The sequence below is a fragment of the Cladophialophora immunda genome, assembly GCF_000835495.1.
Source record: "Cladophialophora immunda strain CBS 83496 unplaced genomic scaffold supercont1.1, whole genome shotgun sequence".
Lineage (NCBI taxonomy): Eukaryota > Fungi > Ascomycota > Eurotiomycetes > Chaetothyriales > Herpotrichiellaceae > Cladophialophora > Cladophialophora immunda.
In genome coordinates, this window is record NW_015622541.1 from 5,506,342 (window position 1) to 5,522,210 (window position 15,869).

The 15,869-nt window shown below is 53.2% G+C and overlaps 5 protein-coding genes across 6 annotated transcripts; 3 read left to right on the forward strand and 2 right to left on the reverse strand.

Moving 5' to 3' along the window:
* Positions 1-2,942: 2,942 nt before the first annotated feature.
* On the reverse strand, positions 2,943-5,012 carry PV07_01608 (uncharacterized protein). The gene is made up of 5 exons (XM_016388148.1): positions 4,071-5,012; positions 3,917-4,023; positions 3,762-3,858; positions 3,324-3,705; positions 2,943-3,136 (listed from the first exon to the last, which is right to left on the reverse strand). Exons 1-5 carry the CDS (start codon positions 4,436-4,438, stop codon positions 3,014-3,016), a joined length of 1,077 nt encoding a protein of 358 aa, XP_016255076.1. The 5' UTR covers positions 4,439-5,012; the 3' UTR covers positions 2,943-3,013.
* Positions 5,013-5,271: 259 nt separating this feature from the next.
* PV07_01609 lies at positions 5,272-8,914 on the forward strand (the record flags this gene model as incomplete). Of its 2 annotated transcripts, XM_016388150.1 has the most annotated exons (2): positions 5,272-5,409; positions 5,466-8,731. In XM_016388150.1, the coding sequence occupies exon 2, from the start codon at positions 5,636-5,638 to the stop codon at positions 8,729-8,731; it is 3,096 nt and encodes a 1,031-aa protein (XP_016255078.1). In that variant the 5' UTR covers positions 5,272-5,409; positions 5,466-5,635. The 2 variants fall into 2 exon arrangements, with proteins under 2 accessions (XP_016255078.1, XP_016255077.1); XM_016388149.1 differs by having other exon boundaries at positions 5,272-8,914.
* Positions 8,915-9,081: 167 nt separating this feature from the next.
* On the reverse strand, positions 9,082-9,751 carry PV07_01610 (uncharacterized protein; the record flags this gene model as incomplete). Its single annotated transcript, XM_016388151.1, has 3 exons — positions 9,082-9,221; positions 9,358-9,528; positions 9,637-9,751. 3 exons carry the CDS (start codon positions 9,749-9,751, stop codon positions 9,082-9,084), a joined length of 426 nt encoding a protein of 141 aa, XP_016255079.1.
* A 1,542-nt stretch (positions 9,752-11,293) lies between these two features.
* Positions 11,294-11,906, forward strand: PV07_01611 (uncharacterized protein; the record flags this gene model as incomplete). The annotated part of the gene is made up of 2 exons (XM_016388152.1): positions 11,294-11,480; positions 11,623-11,906. 2 exons carry the CDS (start codon positions 11,294-11,296, stop codon positions 11,904-11,906), a joined length of 471 nt encoding a protein of 156 aa, XP_016255080.1.
* Positions 11,907-12,588: 682 nt separating this feature from the next.
* On the forward strand, positions 12,589-13,692 carry PV07_01612 (uncharacterized protein; the record flags this gene model as incomplete). The annotated part of the gene is made up of 1 exon (XM_016388153.1): positions 12,589-13,692. One exon carries the CDS (start codon positions 12,589-12,591, stop codon positions 13,690-13,692), a length of 1,104 nt encoding a protein of 367 aa, XP_016255081.1.
* Positions 13,693-15,869: the final 2,177 nt, after the last annotated feature.

The window sequence follows — 15,869 nt, forward strand, 5'->3', positions numbered from 1 at the left end:
GGGAATCATCCCATGAGACCCATCCATGCGAGCAACGATCCCACCGTGTCCACTTCCAGCAGGTCATCCTTTTGCTCTTTGAGAGTTTCCTATGCACTGCGACCCGTTGTGGTATGGAAGGCTATGACACGGTACCGACCTCCCGTGTTAATGCCGACATAACCGCCCATGAAATGTCCAAATTCTGCCTATATCTGTGTTTTGCCGTCGAAGCACCACCTATCGGAGAGTCGCCGGTCCATGATTCGCATGAGCCGTACATCGCCATTGACAATGACCACAATCCGTGAACTCGAAGTGGCAGATCAGGTCGGGGGTTTTCTTTGCCTGCAGATCCCTTCCGTCCATGATTGTGCTGTTTGATCTCCCACGATGCCTTGATAAGCCTGATGAGCTTCCTTGATTTAGCCTATATACAGATACTGGCGACGACCGCGGTGATGCTAGGGCTGAGACTATAAAGCATATATGAGCGCCAAGTGTACGCTGCTCTCTTCCCAGGGGCTCTTGCTCAAGAGAGACCCATACTAATATGGATACCAAGACATACAACATCACTCACTCCGAGGACGTCGTCGGCGGACGGCAGCAGCACGAATATGGCGACGTTCAGGGCACGGCGCGCATACACGCCTCGCGCATGGAGGAGGCCCTTTTGCAGGAGAAGCCAAGACCGTTGCGCAAGAGTTTCTTGAAACTGTATGCCTGTATATTCATAGCATATCTATGCTCGGCGACCAATGGCTTTGACGCAAACACGTTTGGTACGTACCAGATCACACACCTGGCCTTTGCAAAGCGAAAGGCCCAGTGCTGAACTTGAACCCCAGGTGGTCTGTCGGCGATGCCACCATTCATCAACTTCTTTGGCATCAACTCCAACAACCAGGGCTTGATTGCGGCACTCTATGTCATCGGCAACGTGGCCGGTTCCTTCTTCGCTGGGCCCTGCTCCGACAAATACGGCCGGAGGGTGGGCATGGCCATTGGGTCGACGGTCTGCATTGTTGGCGTCATTCTCCAGGCCGCTGCCCAGAACCTCGCCACCCTCGAGGGTGGAAGATTCATCTTGGGTATGGGCGCCGTCCTCGTGCAGACTGCCGGACCGAGCTACGTCGTGGAGATGGCGTACCCGAAGTACCGTGGCCAGCTCACGGGGGGCTTTCAAGCTTGTTTCTTCTTGGGCACCATCATCTCGACGTGGCTTGAGTATGGCCTGTACTACATCAACACCAAGTCATCGTATATTTGGCGACTCCCGCTGGCTGTGCAGGGCCTCCCGTCCATCATCATACTGTGCTGTGTGTGGTTCATCCCAGAGACGCCTCGATGGCAAGTATAGCAGGATATAGACAACTTGAAAGATGAGGCTGACATTGTGACCACCAGGCTCCTAGCCCACGACCGGGTCGAGGAAGCGAAAGCCGTCTTGGTCAAATACCATGGCGACAGCGACCCGGACTCGGTGGTCGTGCGGGTCGAGCTCGAGGAGATGATGGAGGTCATCCGCATCGACGGCGCGGACAAGCGCTTCTGGGATTTCCGCGAGCTCTTCAACACCAGGGCCGCGCGATATCGCACCTTCTTGGTCACATGCATCGCGTGGTTCGGCCAGCTCGACCTGCCCCCGACCAGCTACTACTTCCCTCTCATGGCGAAGACGGCCGGGATCACCAGCGTGCACACCCAACTGTTGCTGAACGCGCTTCAGACCCCCATCATGATGGTGGCCGCGCTCTGTGGTCTCCGGTTCGTCGAGAAGCTGGGCCGTCGCAAGGTCCTGATGGTTTCGAGCGCCGGCATGTCTGCTTCGGTGGCCATCATCACGGCCTGCACGGCAAACCAGGCAGGGAAACCTGCCGTCGGGGCCACAGGAGTCGCCTTTCTCTACGTCTTTCTCGTGGTCTTTGCCTTTGCATGGGTAAGCAGCCCACACCGCACCATCCTCCGCTGGTGAAAGGGAGCTCCTCTCGCTAACGACTCCTTTTTCTTTCTCTTTGTACAGACCCCCATGCAATCTCTCTACCCGGCAGAAGTCCTCACATTCACCGCGAGAGCCAAAGGCAAGTATCCCTCGCCCCGTGTTCCCTCCCCCACGCACATGCCGCCACAGTTTACACAAGAGCTAACCGAGCGAACATCAGGCATGGCATACCTGAACTTCATGGTCAACTGCGTCAACGTGCTCAACACGTACGTGCCGCCCGTGGCGATCGCGAACTCGGGCTGGCGCTTCTACATCCTGTACGTGGTATGGGATGCCTTCGGCGTCGTCATCATCTACTTCTTCTTCGTCGAGACCCGCGGGCGCAGTCTGGAGGAGCTCGACGAGCTGTTCGAGGCAGAGAACCCCAAGCAGGCCAGTCTGGCGTACAAGCACGTCGTCATCAGGAGTGATGGGACGATCAAGGACGCGCCCGAATCTTGACACCGTCTCCTAAACCACCCCTGGGGCATGGGGGTCTGATCCGGGTAAGGGGAGGTGATGATGCAGAGATAACAGAACACCTGGCTGGTCGGGGGCACCGCAGTATTGCCGTTGCAACGAGGCCGACGGACTGGTCGACAGCAACCAAGCACTTGATCATCTGCCTACAATACAGATAGCTCAACAAGTCACGCAATGCCGTGGAATGGTCCGGGTGGGAAGCCCTACTTGTACTTTGAACGCACCAGTTTGCTGTCACCCGTATTGCGAGAGCCCGTCACCATCTCAACGAAGGGGATCCGAGAGACAGACCGCTTGTTTGCGATAGGCAGGCCATTTGAAGGCGCAGACCGCTTGTTTGCGAGAATCTTTGGAAACTTATCAAGACCATCTACCCAACAAAATATGTAGCAACGCGGCAAACAAAACCATTTGGGTATTTATTTATCTACTCCCCTCCGTTTCTGGCCGCGACGCGGTGAGTTCTTGCTGGGACGAGTGGTGTTCCTTGGCGCCAGTATCTGTCTGGTCGCGAGTGGTTTCTGGTTGTCTCCAGTCCGTCGGCGGACGGACTGTCACGTCCCTTTAGTTCTTCGGCAAACCGATCGCTTCTCTTCTTCCCGTAGAGGCGGGATCAAGATACGGCCTCTCGCCTACACCCGATGCACGCACACCCACTCTGACTCCGTCTACCAAATGAGTATCGGGCTAGATGGCGCAGTTTTGTCAGCGACATTCTTGTGGTGAAGAGGGCTTGCGGGTTGTGGTGAAACGCTTGTTTGCCCGGCAAGGCTAAGAATCAAAAGGGGGGAGCCAAGCCCAAGCGCCTGCCCATGCAAGAGCTACGGGTTGAGATCCAAGATGTCCCACGAAAACAAGAGTAATGACAACGTACCGTTGCGGCATGCAAAGTGCATGCGTTGCTCCAGATGGCACAAGCCTGCTTGGTCCAATGCATTCTCGCCACACTGTCGTGATTGCGCGTGATAAGCCTGAGGACATAGTCGCGGATAATCTGGTCCTCATAGTTATAGACATCGTTGATGCGTGTGACATGTAATCCGACGCCTGCGAAGAGAGATTTCCACCCTGTGACTGGATGGGTGCGAATAACTGGGTGCACGGGGGCGAATTTATCGCCGACATTCAAGGGCGAGCCGCGGGGGGACATGAGCTCGTAGCCACCAGCGTCGGATGCAGATTTGAAGACAGGTTGAGCACAGGTGGCGGTCAGGGTCTCGAGGAAAGCGGCGAAAGGTGGGGAGAGGCGGTCATAGCTGGGAAAACCTGATGTTAATGGGGTTGTAAGGGATAGTAAGAGGGTTGACCATACAGTTCATAGCCAGAGACCCAAAGAGTATCTCCGCCAGATGGTGGTGTATCTTGCATGCGCAAGAAGCTGAAGTCCGCTGGACATTCCTCGAAGAGACCTTTGTTCATTCACGGTCAGCCCAATGTATGCGAGAGCGGTCATGGTGAACAACGAACAATCACTGTGCCATTCTCGGCTCAAGTCTTTTGGCTCGGTCGAGCTGTTTGGTCGATTCTTCATCGTCGCATATAGTTTCTTCATGGCTTCCGAGTTGATAACATAGCTTCTCTTCGTCAGCACTCCACTACCCTCGTCCAAGAGGGTACTCACATGTTCTCGTCTGTTGTCCCGTCTGCCATGGGAATGTTGTTGGGATCATTGTAAAGAGGATGTACATGCAAGCCATGGTCCTCAGGTCTGCCTGTCAACTTGCCCAAGAGATAGGTAATCTTTTTCTGCTCCTCGACAGATAAATCGTCTTGGGGCGCGCGAAAGAAAACAACACCGCGTTCACAGATAGTAATGGCAAGATCTCGAATCTGATCGTCGGAATTAGGGGCGTTCAGCATGTCCTTGAGTTTAGCCGTGGGGTATTCACGCCCGATGATGGGTGTCACGTCGACATATTCGAGGTGGTCGATAGACCCAGAATTCTTCAGAGGAGCCCGCCGCAACTTCATATGTGACATGGAACCCATTTTTCCTGATTGTATGCGTGAGTATGTCTTGTGTACCCTAGGTTGTTTCTCTTGCTCTTGAAGTACTGGACCGAGGGCTGTTTGCGTCTACGATGAGAAATGAGCTCTCAGGATATACTCACTGCCCTTAATATCGATCAATGATCAGCATCGTGGGGCTAAACAGGCAATGTCTCTGGCATGAACTGTATGCGGAGTCTTCCACCAGCATTGATGTGGGGAAGGCATTTGCTGTCAGATTGGAGTAGGAGTCTTCCCCATGGGGCTTGTTCACAGTGATTCATCTGCCGAAAACCTCAGGTACGAAGGAGAAATGTTCGGCTGCGATTCCGGTCGTGGCTCTGTTCGCAGGGGCTCTGCCTAGCCAGGTTCCGCGAGCGATGAGAAACATAGGACACATGATGGCCACCGCTGGTAGGGAGCAATTAGCCAGGAGGTCGAAAGGAACCGAGTTGGAAGATTCTCGGATATGACGGCGACTTTCCGACGGAGGCCTGGCAGCAAAATACAACTGCCGAGATGTCTGTGACTGAGTACTCGCTCAAATTGCGACTTGGCTTACACTTGATCCCCGTGCTGGGCTGTCAACATGGAGAGTTGGAGACGGGGAGAGGACGGAGAGCCACCAGATGTGGGATTTTCTGGGAACGGATTGGTTTGTCATGTGACACCGCGTCATCCGTCGCGCATGGCACGTCCACTGCTTCTGCTGTTGCCTCCGCAGTTGCGTCTCACTTTTCATCACTGACCGCGATGACTCGGTGATTCCAGGCTATCTGGCTCCAAAACTCCTGCTCCAAGGATATTATTGAGCGTCTTGACCTTTCATGCGCTTCCCACCCCGTAGACGCTCTCAAAATGGTCTTCACTGACAGCGAAGACGACGATTTGGATGCCCCGCGCATCAAGCGAGAAGGCGCTCGTAGCGCCGAGACCATCGCAGCGAAGGTAAACAAAAGTCTAGTTGAAGGGTCTGATGCCGGTCCAAGCACGGCCAGCGAGGCAGAAATCTCAGATTGCATAACAGGGTACGACAATCGAAAAACACACAAGCGATCCCGCTCCGAGCCTGTTGTAGCCACGCAAGATCTCTACGATTCGGTAGATGAAGAGCTTGACCGGATTGAGCAGGAATGGAAGGAAGGTAGAGAAGAGAAGGCCAAGAGCAGAACATCAAGGACGACAAAACGCAGAGGGATGACTGCTAAGCTTGTCGCAGCTATCGACAATGAAATTGCTCCGCCTTCGAAGCCCAGGAAGGCAACTGGTACAACTGGAGTCGGAAGAAAAGGGCCTGTGAGAAAACGCCGGAGGGTAAGAGAGCACGGCGATTCAGACTCGGACGAGGATCTCATGGAATGGACCATGCCAGACTATGTGAGAAATCGAAGAGCCAAATTTGATGAGCGTGCAAAGGAGTTGCGAGAAGGCGGTCTGGCCCTACCACCCACATATGACGATGTGGATTTCTCGGATGATGAGAGATTGAGGGAGCTGAGGGAGCGGCCGGACTTTCCTGTATCGACAGCATCCAGGGAATATAAGGACATCGAATTGCGTTACTCACTTGGTCTCATCCCAGCCCCGATTGCGCAGTTCTTGCGAGAATACCAGGTTAAGGGCGTGGCATTCATGCATGAACTTTTCGTGTATCAGAAAGGCGGAATCCTTGGTGATGATATGGGCTTGGGCAAGACTGTGCAGGTGATCGCATTCTTGACCGTGGCTTACGGCAAGACTGGGGACGAACGTGATCAGAAGAGGATGAGAAAGATGCGCAGAGCGAACCAATGGTACCCGAGAACTCTCATTATCTGCCCAGGCACGCTCATGGAGAACTGGAAAGACGAGTTCCGCCGCTGGGGTTGGTGGCATGTTGAACTTTACCACGGGGGAGCTACACAGAGACATGATGTACTCTTGCAAGCTCAAGCAGGTATGTTGGAAGTCATGATCACGACATACCACACTTATCGAGCCAACAAAGAGGAAATCAACATGATCCAGTGGGATTGCGTTGTTGCTGATGAATGCCACATCGTCAAAGAAAGAAGATCAGATACCACCAAAGCCATGACTGAAATCAATGCCCTCTGCCGTATCGGACTTACAGGGACTGCAATTCAGAACAAGTACGAAGAACTGTGGACCCTCCTCAACTGGACAAATCCTGGCAAACTTGGGCCAGTATCGACATGGAAGACATCTGTTTGTATACCGCTCAAGTTAGGCCAAAGCCATGACGCTTCACAGTATCAATTGGCAAGAGCAAGGAAGACAGCAAAATTGCTCGTTCAGAATCTTCTGCCACAGTTCTTCCTTCGACGGACAAAAGCCCTTATCAAAGACCAACTGCCGAAGAAATCAGATCGTGTGGTATTCTGCCCTCTCACGGCGACTCAGGCTAAAGCATATCAAAACTTTCTCGACAGTGACATTGTTCAATACATTAAGACAAGCAGTGACCCGTGCACGTGTGGAAGGAAGAAGAAGGCGGGGTGGTGCTGCAGGATGAAGCTCGACGACGGTAGCACATGGCAGAGTTGGGTATTCCCTGCAATCGCAAACCTTCGAAATCTATCGAATCACCTAGCTATTCTTATTCCACAAGGATCGGATCCAGCGGACAAACAGGCAAAGGATCTCGAGATGCTCCAGATTGCAATGCCAGACAAGTGGAGGGAGATTTACCGAACACGGGACAGTATCATGCATACAGGCAACCCCGAGTATTGCGGTAAATGGCGAGTACTGAAAAAACTTCTTACCTTCTGGCACGAACAAGGTGGCAACAAAGTACTGATCTTCTCGCACAGCGTCCGCTTGCTGAGGATGCTGCAGAACTTGTTTATCAGCACAAAGTTCAATGTCAGCTATCTTGATGGAAGCATGCAATATGAGGATCGATACGCAGCTGTCAAGGAGTTCAACACTGATCCGACACAATTTGTCTTCCTCATCAGCACTCGAGCAGGTGGTGTTGGCCTGAACATCACATCCGCAAACAAAGTCGTCATCGTGGACCCAAATTGGAATCCCAGCTACGACTTACAGGCACAAGATAGAGCTTACAGAATTGGTCAGACGAGGGACGTGGAAGTTTTCCGCCTGATCAGTCAAGGAACTCTGGAAGAGATCGTCTACGCCCGCCAGATCTACAAGCAGCAACAAGCAAATATTGGATACAACGCCACTTCCGAGCGGCGTTATTTCCAGGGCGTCCAGGATAGCAAGGACCAAAAAGGGGAGATCTTTGGGCTGAAGAATCTTTTCGCCTATCAGAACGAGAATCAGGTTCTGCGCGACATTGTGAACAAGACCAATATTGCAGAGTCAAAAGCCGATGTCCGGGTCGCAGATCTGGATCTCGAAGAGCATGACGCGGACGGCATCAAAGCTGAAGAAGACGGAATCAAGGGTGAAGATGGTGTGGTACCTCGAATAAAAACCGATCCAGATTCGGAAGACGCAGCAATGTCCCAACTCGCAGCTGAAATCATTGGAGAGGAAAGCCGTTCGTCTCGCTCCCGCTCAAGAACGCCCTTTGTCCCAACGAAACCGGGCCTCAAGAAGCATGATCCGGTGCAAGCCATCCTCTCCTCCGTCGGTGTGTCGTATACACATGAGAACAGTGAAGTAATTGGATCTTCGAAAGTCGAAGCCCTCTTGTCGAAACGCGCCGAAGAAGCCGCAGCCAACAATATACATTGGGATACCCAGGAGCAGCAAGCTAAAGTATTCTTGGACGACGCGTCGTCGCAACCCCAACCTAGTGATGGAGACGAAAATGTTTACAACTTTGCCTACGACAATCCATACTACGAAGACCAGCACGAGGGCACTCTCACGCCTGACGGCAGCAATGTGCGATACAAATACCGGCCGCCTCAAGCCGTCCGGAAACGGCAGTTCTGCAGCATGGCTAGGTGGGCTGGCTACGAAGATGATGTGGTGTCTTTTGCGTTGGTGGTGGAAAACTGGACCCAGGCGCAACGAAGAGAGTGTCTTGATCGTTTCTATCGCTACAGGAGAGATGTGCTGCGTGGACTTGTAAAGTCCGAGAGCTCTGGCGTGGGGGTGAAGAAGGAAGACGTCAAGAAGGAAGAACATGAGGAGTTCAAGGTCAAGAAAGACGATCTTCGAATGAGAGAGACAGGTGCTGGTGTCAAAGCCGAACACGGTACCAGGGAAAATTTGTCGGAGGTCAAGATGGCCACAGCAGCGAAGAACAAACCCGATACGGAGGTGGTAGATGTCGACACGGCAAGTGAGGCTGAAGACGATGAGCTTTGATCTGCTCCATTGGAGATGGGTAAACGGAACCTGCCACGAGGAGCTATGATGCGATGATGCACGATGTTTGATGACGTTGTGATACCCTGGTTATATCTTGGATGGGTTCCTACTTTATGCAGTTGTCTGGATGTGCCTTGGAAATTCCCCGGGGCTGAATGGATAGCATCCACCTAATCACTTGATTCCTCAGTCCTTGTCCTTGAACCTACTCGGCACATAAGGCTCAAGCACCAATATCTCAGAAGACCATGACCTCTGCCCATACCACGCGTGACGGTTTTCCCTTCCCGACACCCGGTCCAGCCAAGCCCATTCTCGAGCCTCTGTGCCCGGACAATCTTGGACCCTCAAGACCTTTCCATCGCCACCGCAACCTGTTGGGCGCCTTCGATAGGGCCATCCCAAACCCAGCGGTCCCGGGTGTAAAGCTCCGCGGCCGGCTTCGGCGGCGAGGTCGCGAACTCGTCGAACAGGGTAATCCGCACCACTATATCCCACCCGCGCCCCAGGGAGGAGGTATACGTTAGTCGACCAAACTAAACTCTCCAAAGTATCTCTGCCATCTTTCGGGCGGAGTTGACTTTGGCGGGGGGCAAATAGCAAAACGGTGTTGTAATACTCACGCGCCAGACCCGGGAGACCTTCCTGGGCCAGCCCGTAGATCGGGCTGCCGCAGACCTCGCAGAAGTGGCGGTCCACGGTGCGCCCGCTGGCCGTGTTCTTGTCGGCGTAGTGTTTGATCGGCCCCGCGAAGGTGATGTTTGGCAGCGGGACAAACATGACGAAACACCCTCCTGTGGAGACGACCAGGATCAGTCAGTCCCTATCCCAGCTCCCGGACTGTATCTTCTGGAACCCCTTTTGGGTTGAACGATGCTGGAGGGGGTGCCCAAGGAACATACCGGCGCCGCTGGACTTTTTGCAATTCCGGCAGTGGCAGACGAAGCCGCTGGGGGCTCCGTCATTCGCTATCTCAGCCTCGACGGTGACGGCGCCACAGTTGCATGATCCGTGCATTTTGGGAGAGGTATGGTTAATCGTTGTGAGGATGACTTAGGCAGGGTCTTGATGATCTCTGGCCATCGCGGTGTATCTGGATGTCGTATGGGTTATATGGTTATGCGAGCAGTATGGATAGAGCCAGGGAGTGGAGCTCGGCGAGGGTATACGGGCGTAAAGAACCACAATGCAGCACCTCTGGCGCCTCAGTACCCTTGGGACATTCGCGTTGTCACACAAGTCCCCTCGACGGTATTCAGGTTGACGATGATGCCTCACGTCCGTTGCAGAATGTTTTGCCCGTAGCCTTATGTCCGGGCCCACACGAGGTTGCGATACGGGCGTAGAGGAATTAGGTTAGTCCACAGCCGGTTTGCTCAGACATCGCCTCCTTGTCCAGAGGCATAGTGATGAATCCTCTTGAGGGTTTATCACAACAAACCTCAAACGGGCGGTCGCAGTGGGATGGGCTCACGATGCATTCATACCCTTTTCGGATTGGATTGTGAGGTATATTGCCAAAAGTCATCGCTCAGCTACAGGATCCCTGACAACGGGCTTGATGGCGACACAGAAAACGAGAGTCCTCGAACTGGGGATCTGTGTCACCTACTTTAGATGATGGCGCAGCTTGATTGCAGACACCCATCTGCTGAACCTGTTCGACCGGCGTCTCGGACCCCAAACGGAGCAATGAACCAGGCCTCAGTTTGTCTGAATCCCTGGAGTTCCCATCTGTGGGGGAATGGGACCAGCAGTCACGCACGTCTGTAATCAGCAAGAGACCCAACATGCGACGATGCGGCTCCTCTGACTTCACCAGAGCCGTGAAATGTTTGTTGTTTGCTGACCCTACCAACAGATCCCAAGTCCGGCAACAGTGAGAGCCGAGCAACGACAACCAGATGGGCGAGAGCAATAGACATACCGAGATAATAGCACAACACTCTCTAGGATCCCTCAAAGAAGCGGAAAGGCGTTGGTTTGTTTCTGGCACAAGAGGCGGCTGGCGAAATATTGCACACAGGAAGAAGACCTTCCATCAGCATTCGTGGGCGGAAGTCGTCGAAAGTATTTTGGAGGCTCCTGTTTGTCTCCGGACGGTTTGTCGCCCTCTTGGAGCCTCTATTCACGGAGAAAGGCTTCGGCATGTCAAACAAGAAGATACTGAGCAGCAAGGAGAAGCGCAGCGACAATGCCCCTTGCAGCAACGAACGCAGGCAAGCGTGGTCCAAAGCTGATGCCGTTCAATAGCCAGGCTCAAAGCATACCAAGACAAAGCTGGATTGGTGTCTCCGTTCCGAGTGGCTTCCACAGCCGTTTGACAAATACAAACAGTTTGGCGGCTTGGTGCGATACGTTTGCACCATATTAAAGGGGGGTGTGGGATGTGGCGATTGTAAGTAACGAGGTGCTCTTCGTTCGCCAGCATTCTCAACACCAGTGCTTTGACGAAAAGTAGATTCAATCATCCTCCTTGCGCAGAGTCATCAAACCAACAATCTTACGCCACCTTTCACACGAGACTCGTCTATAGCCAACGAAGACCCGGTCAGCAAGATGGGCGACAGTGACAGCACCAAAATCTGGGTCCCGATCACGGTTGTCGGCTGCATCCTCCTCTTCCTTCTCGTCATCTGCTGCCCACCCTGTTCTGGCGACGACTATATCGAACGACAGCCCAGAGGAAGAGTACCATCGCGCCACTTGCCGACAGGATTGCCTTGGGAAGAGATCACCACGTTCAGTTCGTTTCCAACTCGACCCAGACCGGTATTTCTGGGGCCGCGCACTCCACGACGTGGATTGAGTCCACCATGGATCGACAGACCGCCAGAGTACTATCCTGGAATCAACATCATCGAAAGAGAGCCTATATTCGCGCGCAGGTGATCAGCGGGATGGAGGGTGGGAGAAGCCTGCGAGAAAGGGTCGTTCGGTTATGCCAGACATCTTGAGTGGTGTCGACAAGGATGTAATAACAGAGGTCAAGGTGGGCGTGAGAGTTGCAGCCAGAGGCAGAGGATATGGGGTTCTTGGATCTGGTAACGATGGTGTTGTGCCCGCTTGGTGGCAATGGGCGAAGGTGCGCGGTTTGTGGAAATGCCTCGTGAGCCACGGCACATACCAAAAGACGGTGATCACCAACCCTGTGAGAACGTCCCGTCAGTAAAGTGGCAACGAGAAGGCGATTGTCGGAGACGATGTTGTTGATCATGAGGATGGCTATGGCTCGACCTTGTATTTTCGGATGTGGGAACTCCGTCCAAAGCAAACGGTTGTTGTTGACATGGTCAATGGTTCGGACTGACCCACTCCGAGAGAAGAGCTCTTGTCTGATTCCACAATAGAATTCACAAACATGATGTCTTGATAGTGGATGCCCTCACCTCATAGGTCACTTCTTGATTCATGATGGAACGGCGAGAACTCGTACCGTACCAACTAGGTTCTTGATTTGACATTAAGCCATGTTTTCCGGGCACCGGGGCCGAATTGTCTTTTGGATCTGGACCGCATAGCATCTCCCCACTCAGAGCAGCACACCTTCGGTCTGGGGTCTCCCGAAGTGATGTGTCGTGATTCTTCTGGCCGGACGGTTGCTCTCGAAAAGATCGCTCGGGATGCAGCCAGAAAACCCAAACAAGTCAATGGCAGCGGATACTATCGACGCCGTGCAGAAACCTATAATGCCACAATTTCTCAGGACCTGAGACTGATTAGATGGATTTTCCAACTTGCTTGCTTGCGTGAAACTTTGTAAGAGACTACATTGTCATTTATCAGACATCCCATGAAGACAGAATGAGTTATCCAGAAGTATTCGAGGGATTCATGGTCGAGGACCAGAAGGAATGGACTGTCTTCAAGAAGCAACCGGTAAAACCCAGAGTTTCTTCGCTAGGACCTGGCTCATCAAAGACCCGCAGTTCATGCCCAAGAAATTTGGACAAAACGACGTTGACATCGAGATCGAGTGCTGCGGCGTCTGCGGATCGGACGTACATACAATCAACGGGGGTTGGGGCGAGGCTCCGTTGCCGCTTTGTGTGGGCCACGAAGTCGTGGGACGAGCGATCCAGGTAGGCTCTGCCGTGACGACCGTCAAGGTTGGCGACAGAGTCGGGGTCGGTGCCCAAGTCTGGTCCTGCCTCGAGTGCAAGCAGTGCACGAGCGACAACGAGAACTACTGCGAGAAGATGGTCCCGACGTACGGCGGGCCATATCCTGAAGAGGTCGACCCTCGCAAAACGATGTCCCAAGGTGGCTTTGCATCCCACATCAGGGCTCACGAGTACTTCGTCTTTCCGATTCCGGACGGCATACCTCCAGAATGTGCGGCGCCTATGATGTGCGCGGGTTTGACCGTCTGGTCACCGCTAGCAAGGGCCAAGATAGGTCCTGGAAAGAAAGTGGCCGTGGTCGGTCTCGGTGGCCTGGGACATTTCGCGGTCATGTTCGCAAACGCACTCGGGGCAGAGGTCACGGTGATCTCGCACTCGGCCCACAAGCGGGACGATGCATTCAACCTGGGCGCGAAGGATTTCGTCGTCAACGACACGCCGGGTTGGGCGAAACCCCACCGGTACGCCTTTGACCTCGTGCTCAACACTGCAGACATGACACACCAGTTCAATGTCCCCGATTACCTATCGCTTTGCTCTATAGGGGGCGCATTCCATCAGCTCGGCGTCCCCGACGCTCCTCTGCCTCCCCTGAGCATCCCGGCGTTGATCATCAATGGCTGTGCCATCAGTGGAAGTCACATTGGCAACAGACCCGAATGTCTGGCGATGCTGAAGCTGGCCGAACAAAAGCAGCTGTTTCCTATGATTGAGACGATCCCTATTTCGGAAGAGGGGCTCCGCGAGGCAGTGAGCCGCGTATCCAAGAACAAAGTGAAATATAGATTTGTCTTGACCGGTTATGACAGTGCTTTCAGTCGACAGGTAAAATGAGAGAATCAAAGTTCGAGAGATTTAGTTATTCTCCTCTATTTTGGTCTACAGGCGAATCAAAATATTGATACTTCACGACCATTTTTAAGTACTGGAGACTTTTTATGGGGGAAAGGTCATACGGAATACAAGAGTACTTGGTCAGCAGAGGTATGATTGCATCAGGACCTCCGCCACACAGTCGGAACTGATGGATTGGATGCTTGTATGTGATACGCTGTTGAGTTTGCTACAGAACCTGTCCGGAACAGGGATCATCGGCAGCTGGACTGGTGAATGCAGCACCATGTATCTCGTCCAGCCTGAGGAGAGGGCTGGAGTCAGGGCGCATATAGCTGAAACACCCAGCTCTTATCAATTCCTTGTGTGTGGCAGGGTAAATGACCTGTCAGAATATGTAGACAAGAGACCGGTCTTGTAATCGAATGCTATCAGAGGAAAGCAAATCCCCGCAACGGAAGAAAAGATTCCATTCTCTCCTGTTTCGCGGAACATAATCGAGGATTTTTGATCGTAGCCCTCACATTGGCAAACTCACATACAGCTAGCTATTTGAACCTTATCATGTTCTGCGCGAGTTAGGTGGTGACAACTTCGATCTCCCTCGCCTCGCCGCCAATTTCGATATCCTTGGTATCTTGTGGGTGCTGCGCGAACCTCCCACCCTCAAGTCTGGCTGTAATGGCAAACAGGCGCTCCTTCTCCTCGTGGGCGGCCGTATCGCCAAAGACGACGTCCATGTCTTCCAGGCTCTTCCCTCGGGTCTCCGGAACAAAGAACCAGACGAAACCGACCGCGAGCAGACAGAACGCGGCAAAGAAGATATAGGTGCCGTACTTCAGGACGGCCAGCATGTCAGGCGTCACGATGCCAATGACAAAGTTGCTCATCCACGTCGTGCTGGTCGTGATCGACATGGCTTTTGATCGACTCCCCAAGGTGAAGATCTCGGACGGCAGCACCCAACCAATCGGCGCAAACGAATAGCAGAAGTTCACCGCGTAGAAATAGATGAACGCGATCCCGGTCCATGCCGCTGCTTTCTGCGATGCCAAACTATTGCCGTAGCCTCCAATGACGCCAGCCACGACGGTGAGTGACACGAAGGTGCCAACCCCGCCGCAAATGAGCAGTGGCCGCCGGCCGATTTTGTCGATCAAAAACAATGCTGGCAGTGTGGATAGCATGCTGACAATTCTGTACACGCCCGTGGCCAGGAGTGATGTTGTATTTCCAGACAAGCCTAGCTGACTGAAGATGGTCGGCGCATAGTAAATCATGGCGTTACACCCCATCTAGTCACCGAATCTCGTTAACGGAGTTTCCAGCGGCGATCGAAAAACATATTCATATAGATGATGAAAAGTGAGCGTGGACAAAGAAACTTACGAATTGTTGAAAGAACATCACACAGCAGCCCACTGCAAGACGGTGGAATGAAGGCCTTGTCGACACGAGAGCTCCGTACTGAGCGAGAGCTAGCCGAAGGCCAGTCTTTCCAGGATAACGGTCTGCGTTAAAGCTCTCTTGAAAAAGAACTTCGGCTTTGATGGCGAGGAACTCGACCGTCAGAATCTCCGCCTGGGTTGGTAGACGACGCAGTGTGGACAATGCTGCTAGAGCCGATTCTTCGCGATGCTTTGCCATCAAAAACCGCGGGGACTCCGGGAAAGCGAGCATTCCGAATCCAAGAACAAGTGCCGGAAAGATCTGGAGGGCAAAAGGCACCCTCCACGAAGCTTCGGACTGACCGGTACAGCCAGAAGGCCCAACGTCATACCGTGGATCGAAGCTGGGACCAGAATCACCTCCACCGGTATACGAAATGTTTGGAGCACATCGGACGCCACCGATGTAGTGTGTTCCGTATTCCACCCAAAAGCTTACACAGATACCGATGGTAATGCTCACTGTGAGATAGTTAGTCACCATACTATCGAACGGGCGAGGACACTTTGCCTACATTGTTGGAGTACAACCAGTGTGCCGCGAATTCCCGGGACCGACACTTCCGCCAGATACATCGGTACGATCATCGTAAGCATTCCTACAGAGAAGCCGGCAATGGCGCGACCTCAGAACGGGGGCAAAAGTCAGCATAAACAAATCGTAGCCACTATGTTGAAATCCCCTCGAGTACTCACCTGCAAAGAGCATCCCAGTAGAGTACGCACCCG